This window comes from Pistacia vera, unplaced genomic scaffold (assembly GCF_008641045.1).
Source record: "Pistacia vera cultivar Batoury unplaced genomic scaffold, PisVer_v2 Contig825, whole genome shotgun sequence".
Lineage (NCBI taxonomy): Eukaryota > Viridiplantae > Streptophyta > Magnoliopsida > Sapindales > Anacardiaceae > Pistacia > Pistacia vera.
In genome coordinates, this window is record NW_022196696.1 from 473,137 (window position 1) to 483,331 (window position 10,195).

Here is a 10,195-nt window from a genome sequence, read left to right on the forward strand (position 1 = left end):
AACTCCAGTAATCGTCAAAGAGATAGGCTCAACAGTTACCGTAATACCCGAGGTCAACACAAGATAGAATTTGCCACTATCATAAACAATATCCATAACTTTTCCACAAGGAATGTCTAAAAATGTCCATTTTTTGTCCAAGTTTCTCCATACAAGTATAGTTCCATCAAAGTGCAATGCCATAATCGAAAACTCAGTGTCAGACTCATCATTGCACGTGGAAGCAGCTACTTTTCTGAAAAAAATCAAGCAAGGGCTTATCTTCAACGGGAGAAACTAGTTCCAGATGGTAGGCTTTATCGATTTCCTTGACATGATAATCGAGCAGGTTCAGAGATTCTGGTAAGTTATGGGACGACGAGTAGAGTTGCAGACGAGTTTCAAAGAGCGGGTTTTGCAGTCGGACTTTGCCTGAGGGAGACTTCTGGGCTCTAACCAACAAAGTTTGGTTGGTTTCGTGTGTAAGAGTTAAGGACTTGAATGCATAAACCGTGGAGCTGATGACTACAAAGTGCCCACCACTGTGACGATGTTTTTCGAAGGGAAAAGGAATGTTAAGGTCTGAGCGTGGAGGAGAGAAACGTTTGGGAGCTGGGATTGAAAATTTAAACGTATTGCAGACGGCGCGAAAGCGAAGAGTATCGCCGAGTGAGTCAAGACGGTTTGCTATAGAGATGAGTAGATCTTTGGTGAGAGTAGACCAATCTGGGCTAGTGGTGTCCATGATTGACTTAAGCTTAGAAGAAGAATTGGAGGAAGAAGAAGAAGCCATGTTTGGAGAGTTAAATGAACTTGAATGAAGATGAAAAAGATCTTGGAGGGTAATATATTCATAATGTTGGAGTTGTTGACTACTTCAGCATTAATGGATAACGGAGACGTACTCGGGGGTCCTACTATAGGATTTCTTTTAAGTTACTAATTCCTTTTTGGGTTGGGCTTAGGAATAAGAATCCTTGTAAAACTAGGTTTAATCTCTTAAACCTATTATATAAACATTTTTTTTTCTTGTTATGTGTGTTATAGCAATTCATTCATTGTAAACGAGAGAGGTGAGACATATTGCAATAATATTGACTCAGTTGGACGTAGCCCACATTGGGTGAACCAGGATAAATCGAGCGTATTATTTTCTTTATTTACTGTTTGTTTTGTTTTACTATTATATTTTGTTCATGTTGTTGTCTCTATTTCGTTCACATATTATATTTTCGGATTAAAACAATGGCGGTCACAGTTAATTGATGGTTTTAGCCATACAAATCCATGTATGTAAACACTTTTTTATAATTGACGAAGAAAATGTAAAGAAGAAGAAAAGACAAATAAGAAGAAAAAAGAATTTAAGTTTTTAGGTAAATTTCTAGTTTAAGAATTCGTAATTGATGGATTAGGAAAGAAGAATTGATTTAGGACTTTGTTTAAGTTAAAATAAGAGAATGATTTAAATTAGAGGAGTCCTATTAGGACTAGGAATTTGAATCCTAGTAAAATAAGAATGTCTAATAAATAAGGGAGTTAGACCCAATTTAAGGTTAGGAGAGAATGAAGTAAAGGAAAAAGAGAATGTGAAGATACATGTAGTTCTAATGTAAGGGTACTAAGAAGTATTAAACACTATAGGAACATGATATTTGATTGAAGAATTTGAGGATCTAACGATTGCTTATAATGAAGGTTGATGGTGTGATGAAATATTTGTATTGTATTTATATTATTATAATAAAAATTCTCTCATTTATAAACGTAGATAAATTATGTTGAAAGCATGTAAAATATCGTGTAACTTGATGTGTTGCTATTGTGGTGTTGTTTATTTTATGTTTTTTTTTTTAAACGATTTGGAAGAAATCAAGCTTTTGATGAGATTCAATTAAACTTGATAGTGGAAATTCTGACAAGTGAGCAGGATTTGGCTGGTAGCCAAGCAAAGTGAGCCATGAGTGGAGAACCGAATATATTAAAGTGTTGGAAAGCCATTTGCGTCTTCAGAGTTCAGACTCTCTTTAATAATTATGGAGTCTTATTGGTCTATGACTGAAGGATAAGAAAGACGACCTTAACGTTTCTTTGGTGTGCTCGTATGCTTTATTCATATCATCTCCACGACAGATAGTATCTGAAACACTCTTTATCTTCTTCAGTTTTTATTTTATTTTATTTATTGATTTATTAACATGTGATAAACTATATTATTTTGGTTCTCGCGCTCTTTCAACAAAATAAGTTGGACAAAATGGAGAATATATTTTTCATAGCTGTGTTGATGATATTAGCAACAAAATGTGAATTGATCAGGAAATTCTTAGTACAAGAGCATAGCTGGTGAGGTTATTATATATGTCTGCCTCCGCTTCATGCCTTCAAAGCTCAGTAAATCATGGAACAAATCCAGTTTAAATCATAATAACTTACACTATTGCCTTAAACAAATGTGTCTGTCTTGTGTTTGGTCATCCTCTATGTCCCTCGACTACAGGAAAATTGGATTTTGCCAACATATGCCTTACATCGGAAAAGCCAAAAAACACATCGGAATCTATCTATTTTGACAAATAACGGCGTTCGCAAGCTTGTCTTACATTAATCGTTTAATACCTACTCCAACATCAAAAATTAGCATCACGACAATATAACCAACAGCAACGCCAAAATCTCACCCAAGGTCATCGGCATATGTTGAATATTCCAATGACATTGTTCCACGTGGGAATAGATGTTATCAGAAAAACACAATATTTCCGTTATTAATGCATGCCCTCTAAACTCTAGAAGCAAGTGTTAAAACGTATAACTTCACTAATTCTTCGAGACCCTGAAACTACTGGTGTGTTGAAATGTATAACTTCAACTAATCCCTCGAGACCTTAAAATTACTGACATGGTAAGAGTTCTAATGAATACCCCTATTAATAACCGAGGAGATTTCCATAACAAAGTAACAATCCAACATACTTATGTATATGCACTTTCTTTGACATTTCATCAAACACTTTACATGCACATACAAACCCTAAATTGGTTATACTTTCACATATCTGTCAAGTCACCAAAATTGGAGCAAACAACTCCCTAAAGCCAACAATCAACCTAGCCGAATTTCATCTTGCACCTTTCTACATCCATTCTTTCATTTTTCATCCAAAATCCCATCAACTCAATACATACAAATACATCACTTCTCATCACATACCAATAAATCAATTCTCATCACATACTAATAAATTACATCTCATCACATATAATAAATTACTTCTCATCACATATAATAATACTTCTCATGGCTATGAAATTCACATATCAAACAACCTCAATTTTCAATCCATAATTCTCATCATCCAAACACACATACAACATATAAAAAATTTTCTACACAAGTATTTATTCAATCAGAGCTAAAGTTTGATTTACTTACCTTGAATTTGAACAACTCCAACACTATAATCTCTCTTTGGTAGAATTCTCTTTCCTCTTAAACCCTAAGCATATAAAACCATAAGAATTCAAAACTTTAAAATTTGATCTCACATCTTGGTGCAAGAATCTTATCTTTGAATGCTTAGGTAACAATTCAATCAGTAGCAGCACCTACTAATCCACTTCTCGCTCCATAGAGAGATAGAATTGACGTCCCCAGAAATAGAGAAGTGAGGAATAAGAAAAGATTTCAGCCCAAGAAGAATATAAGGGATTGGCAGAATAAACGGCCGAGGACTACTGATTTTTCCCCCATGTCAGAAGTGTGGGAAAACTCATCCGGGGGAGTGTCTCAAAGAGTTGGGCCGGAATGTATGTTATAGATGCCAACAGCCAGGACACATGATGAAAGACTGCAAAGTCCCTCTTGCACCTGCAACACAGACATCCAGAGGTACCAATGTCTGGGTGTTTACAGTAGCACAGAGTGAAGCCAAGGTTGGCCCATCTGCAGTTACCGGGGCGCAAATTCAAGATCTCTTGAGTAATACACCCAAGAGTCCCTATCAAACCACTCGACCATTCAAAAGTAATTGTTTTTAACTTGTTTCCCTTAAACCTCTTATAGAAGTTTTGAATAGCCTAAAGGCTTGTTTCCGCAAGAAATTGCATGCAACATCATAGTAATTAACTTCTGAAATCGAAGTCTTTGGGGTCTAACAATAAACAATACAAGTGTTACACATTGAGACATCAAAAGATCAAGACTCACACTCAAAATTTCTCTGTGAGTGCAATGTTTGACAGAGTCTCAAATTGCTTCACTAGGCCTGGCGTGAAAATTAATAGGATTACTAGGCTGAATATGCTTTAACTCGACAAAGAAAAAAAGAGACTTGACAACACTGAAACCACTTTACGTCACCCATTCACTGCAAATTGAGGCTACTCAACGAAAACTGGCACTCGTTATGGTGCAGTTGGCTCACTTACTTCAAATGCTGTGGCTTACACAGTACCAACCCTATAATTTTTCCTTAAATCTCGGGCAATGTCTCAACTCTTTCAACTGTAGTAAAGCACACCAACTCTGCAAATCTCCTTGAATCTCAGGTAATTTATGAAGTCTTTAACCTGTAGTAAAGCACCACTTGCGGATGAAATTCATGTAGAAATATCTTAGATCTAGGACTTTTTTTTTTTTTTTTTTTTTTTTTTTTTGAAGGACTAGGATATCCAGGCCAATTAATCGTATACCTCAGATAATTTTAAGGGCCTTGAAATTATCAGTTAGATACAAACTCTAGTAACCATCCTTATTAGTAATTGTAAGGACTTGAACTTAAGAGAACATGTTAGATCCTCTTCTTATTTTTTTATTATCAAGAGGACTCGAACTTGAGAGATCATATCAAATCCTTTTTTTACTCTTTCACCATCAAGAGAACTCGAACTTAAGAGACCATATTAGATCATCTTTTACTCTTTTACCATCAAGTCAACTCATGATAATTATCTAGGACTGTGTTGTGATGTCTCTCCATACTACTGTGACCTAAAAGAGAACAGTAGAGTTCGTCTACAAATTCGCAATCAGTATAAGCAGATTTTTCTGTTAGAAATTCAATAATTGAGAGAGAGAGAGAGAAGAGAATGTTGTTAATTTTAACACAAGTAAATGGGAAAACATTCAAGTGCTGGTTGATGGTTACCATACGAATAAAGAAGAAATAGACGAGAGATATATAATTAATATGTGAGAGTGAAGAAGGTAATGGATGTAAGAAAGTAACATCACCTACTCAACAATTAATATCAGTAAAAGAATCCCTTCAATGTGGTTCTGAAATTCATGACAAGTTCTCAAATTTATATAAAGTTGTGAGTAGAGAAAGTAAGGCAATAGAGAATATTTGGTTTTTTAAAAGAAAAATGTAAATGTCCAATCTACTCATGCAAATTACTCCAAAATTGATTGAGGATAATACTAGTCATTTACTTCATATAACCATTTAAAAACTACGACTCAAGTGATAGGAAGAATACTACAATGTGTAGTTATGGCGCACGGTTTCAAGTTCGAATCTCCCTTTCTTCCAAGATTTAAGTAGACTAATCACCTATAGAGATTAGTCGAGGAGTGTGCAACCTGATCTGGACACCCTTTTTTTTTTTTTTTTTTTAAATTAGGAGAATTAAATACAAATTAATATTTTGGCAATAAGGGGCAAAGTGTAATAAACCCTATTCTATTCTAACTTTCCCAAAATAAAAATTTCAAAACCCTAATTTGCCAAAATTCATAGCTCTTGCAAAATGTAATCTCAAATCTCAAATTGCTCTAATGGGAAAATGAACAATGAAATCTTCTTGATAAAATCAACTAGAAATTTGAAAAGGAAGTTGAAGAATGGTTGATTCACTCCTCTAGCAAGCACTCTTGGTTTTTTTTATTTGTTTGCCTACCCAACTTCTTTGTTATATGCAAGTGAGTAGATTCTGTATTTGGGGCTAATTTCTACCATTCAGCCCCTGCGATGGTAACAAGGGACGTTGTTGGGGACGTTGGTGCTTGATAGAGAATAAAGATGGCAGAGGATTGCTGAATGTGGATGGTGAAGTTGATAAGCAGGAGATGACGATGTTGTGATTTTTGAAGAAAAGAATCCTGGTGATGCTGCAGTAGAGAAGACCGCTTAGAAGCATACCCACTACACCCGTTGATCTGGCCGAGTAAGGAATCATTTGTCTTCTCTGTTGTTATCTCATAGGAAAGGAATTAGACTATCCACATACTTCATGCCCTAAAACTCCCCGCTTCCCATCTCCCACATTTGTGTTCATAGCCATTTACTTTGATTATAGTCAAATCCCTAAGTATTCTTGCTTTGCCAAAGAAGATGAGTACTTAACAGGGGAATTGAATCAATGTATGAGCCAAAAATCGTACTAGACCTTACGAGGACTAATAACATCATAAATATGTAACGACCCAGAGTTTTGGCCTAATCCCAATTGAGTCCACGCTTAGAATAACTTGGGAACTGTCTACTCTATGAGTTGGGTCATCCCCCAAATTAAGCTGAACTGGGCCCGACTCATCCGCCTACAGCAGTCTATAACAAGGATCAGAATCCAATTCAAATTTCTCTTTTAACAAGATCCTAGCTTACTCAAAGAGTAAAGCCTGAATTGATAAAGGCAGAAAATCTATTCTCTTTCTGAAAAGAGAGCTCACCTACCAAGTAGGACTCAAAGTCCTATTAGGATTCCAACCCCTTGGGATTCATTATATAAACAGGGGTTGACCCCCTTGATGGCCATTCAGAAATCACCCCTAAGTTCCAATTCCTGTGTTATCAAATCCACCACCTACTTCAACTTCCCTACATCGCTAAAGCTCTCCCCTAGTCGCAAAAATATCCTTCGCATGTCTATCAAGGTTGTCAGTGACTCGCCCCACAAGATTCTGTCCTCACAAATTCAATTGTGAATTTTAGCGTTTACAATCAAAGCTCCCATAATTTCACATATCGCGGTGGAAGAGTTCAAGCACTTCCAGCCATACAAGATTAAGATTCAACATTGCCCAAGAAAGTGGAATATAGCATCATCTCCAAGCTTAAGCACTCCCTGGAAGTTACCATGAGCAAATTTGCTCTCCAAATTCCAAATATGTGACTCTCATCTCCAAATTATTTTATAACACTAGTAAAGAAACAGTTATGCAAGCTTTGACGCAGAGGAGGTCAATAACACATCCTATACCATACAATTTCTTTACTAGTAAAGAGACCTTCGGTTTCAGAGACTTCACGGCCGAGATTGGATTTTTTGAGGAGCAGGTAACTTTAAGGTTCACTTGGTGCTTAACTTGGGTTCCTATTTTTCATCGACTGGACTGTAAGTTTGGTGTGGTCGTCTCCCCTGCAGCATCATCAGGATTCTTTTCTTCAAAAATCATAGCACTGTCAGCTCCTGCTAATCAACTTTACCATCCAGCTTCTATCCAGATTCCGAAATTTCAGTACTAGTTGATCGGATAATAAGATTGTCACGGATAAAACCAAACCCTGCCAAATCCATTTCACCCTTTGCAAGTCAGAGACTTTGGTAATTTGTTGGAAAATTTTAAGACCTATTATAGAGAAGGGATTTTTATATGACCTTGATTTTGCAGGCAGAATTAGCCTTTATCTTGTGTACTGGTAGCTAGGATTAAATATCAATTGCTTAGATGAATCTGTAAAGCCACGTTTTCAGCCATGATAATTGATGCCTGTAGTTTTGAACAGCAAACATCAAAGAATAACATTTCTAATTGTTGGTTCTAAAATAACAATCGATCATAAACGCAGAGTAACATTGAACCTCCACAAATAACAAATCTCAAGTATCTTATATACTCAAGGTGAAAACGGTGTAAACTAAATAAAATAGAGTTAATGACATCAATGAGGTATTATATAATCAAAAAATCCCTTGAAGTCTCTAAAATAACAAAAAAGAAAAAAAAAACCCATCATTATGGACTGTTAATAAACCGTTAAAATTTAGGTTGATAAAAGTTAGTAAATAATACTAAAATTTACGTTAATATGAGTTAGTAAATAATACTAAATTATCCACTTATCATATACATTTAAAACTTAAGGGAAGGATTTACGTAGTGGAGCCAAAAAAGTTCCGTATTTGGATCCAAAAACAACTACTATTTTCAAAACACAAAAGGGAGGGCAAAATAATTAATTTTCAAAAATGTTAACGCTAGAAGGAGGGCTTGAACCTCCGACCTTGTGGTTAACAGCCACACGCTCTAACCAACTGAGCTATTCCAGCATTCTTGCACACTTGCATACTTTAATTTTATTTAATTCTTTAACTTGCCGGATTCTCAGCATACACAAACATCTTCAATAAGATTTTGAAGATTTCATGTTCATACAAAAAGGACCATCAAGCAAACAGCTGACCTGAAATGATTCAAATCATTTGTAAATAGAGCAAATCAAATTTTATGCTACCATAAATTGCAAGCAAATGCAAAATTTTAGGCCAAACCAAACAGCTAAACAAAGTTACATGGCCCTATTCTTTCTGCATACTACAATAAGAATGGCCAGGGATAAATCAATTCACAGCAAACATAGAATTAATTTACTTTTCAAAGCAATCGAGATGCAGATCAATGTGTTCAAGTCATCAAAAGAAATACAGATCAATGTGTTCAAGTCATTGGAAGGGTATGAATTTGCCTCGAGACAGCGCTCTGTCAAAAATTTCGAAACTAGGTGAGTACAACATTGCCAAGAAATTCAACATGGAATTGCAGTCATTCAAGCAGGCAAGAACTGAATAAATAGATCACAAATTTGCTTAGCTTGATAAATTAATACTCTTTTCAGAGCAATCGAGATACAGAGCATTACATATAAAGCAACAGTTGCACTGATTCCGCATGGAGACAAGCTGAATTACTACTCTAGCCAAATTGGTCTAGGCAAAAAGATGTTAGAATAGCCTGGAAAAACAGAGAGACCTCCAACTATTCCATCCTTTCAAGTGACCACAAGGCAGCACCCAGGTCGGTGGGCGGTGGCGTCCAGAAGATTTTAAATTGTAATACACCAATAGCATGACGGAACCATTGTTCAAGCCTCTTTTCTGTGAGGATGGATGTCCTGAAAAGTCCAGACAATTAAACCAATAAACTTACCAGGAGAAAAACAAAAGATATGAAGTTCGGAAACCTAATCCCATATAATCAAAAGTTCAAAAACCAGTGTCAAAAATTTCCAAATTGCCAAGAAATTCACCATGCAATCTCAGTAATCAAGCCGAAAAGAACCGAATAATAGATCACAAGTTTGCTTAGCCTGATAAATTAATACACTTTCCAGAGCAACCGAGTTATAAAAAAACATTACACATAAGACTGAGACAAAGTGCTCCTTACGTTTGGAATTAAATTTTAAGCAACAGTTGAAACAATTCGGCAGGGAGACAAGGTGCTCCTTACGTTTGGAATTAAATTTTAAGCAACAGTTGAAACAATTCGGCAGGGAGACAAGGTGAATCACTTCTCCACCCAAGTTGGTCTAGGCCAAAAGATGTTAGAATAGCCTGGAAAAGCAGAGAGACCTCCAACTGTTCCATCCTTCAAGTCAATAATCCCACCATCGGTTCCAGGGTGACAATCAGTAACTTCAAAGGGACCACCTTTGAAATAAACACAATTCCCTTTACATCCTGGGAACTCTTCAGCAGAAAGAGAGAATGAAGCATCATCACCAACAAAAAACACTGAATCCTCCAATCCATCCATCACCTCAACCCATTCACGTTTCTCTTCGTCAAGCTTATAAACCTTGAATTCAATTGGATCAATTTGGAACGGCCAGCTCTTAATAATCAAAAACAAATCCTGGGAGGACTTTATTAAGTACGACCAAACCCATACACTTTCAATCTGCAGTGGACCAGCAACCGGAGAAACCGTCATAGACTTAGAGTCCACAGTTACAGTCACACCAGTGGACATCAAAGCAAAGAACTTTTCATTATGATAAATTACATCAAGAAAATTATCATAACCCATGTCTATTCTAGTCCATTTCTTGTCTACATTTCTCCACACCAGCGCAATTCCTTGAAATATCGTCATAACGGCGAACCCATCATCACTCTCATCACGGCATGAAGACACAACCGCCTTTCTGAAAACAACAGGCTTCCTTCTAGTAATACCTTTACCTTGATAAACTTGTTCAAGTCTATA

At 36.2% G+C, this 10,195-nt stretch overlaps 2 protein-coding genes and 1 non-coding gene across 3 annotated transcripts; all 3 read right to left on the reverse strand.

Annotated features, from left to right (window-relative positions):
* Positions 1-208: 208 nt before the first annotated feature.
* Positions 209-772, reverse strand: LOC116117915 (putative F-box protein At1g65770). Its single transcript, XM_031403909.1, has one exon. It carries the CDS (start codon positions 770-772, stop codon positions 209-211), a length of 564 nt encoding a protein of 187 aa, XP_031259769.1.
* A 7,410-nt stretch (positions 773-8,182) lies between these two features.
* TRNAN-GUU lies at positions 8,183-8,256 on the reverse strand. The gene has a single exon. It is a non-coding gene; the product is annotated as a tRNA-Asn (tRNA).
* Positions 8,257-9,362: 1,106 nt separating this feature from the next.
* Positions 9,363-10,189, reverse strand: LOC116117920 (F-box protein SKIP23-like). The gene is made up of 2 exons (XM_031403915.1): positions 9,451-10,189; positions 9,363-9,387 (listed from the first exon to the last, which is right to left on the reverse strand). The coding sequence occupies exon 1, from the start codon at positions 10,079-10,081 to the stop codon at positions 9,494-9,496; it is 588 nt and encodes a 195-aa protein (XP_031259775.1). The 5' UTR covers positions 10,082-10,189; the 3' UTR covers positions 9,363-9,387; positions 9,451-9,493.
* Positions 10,190-10,195: the final 6 nt, after the last annotated feature.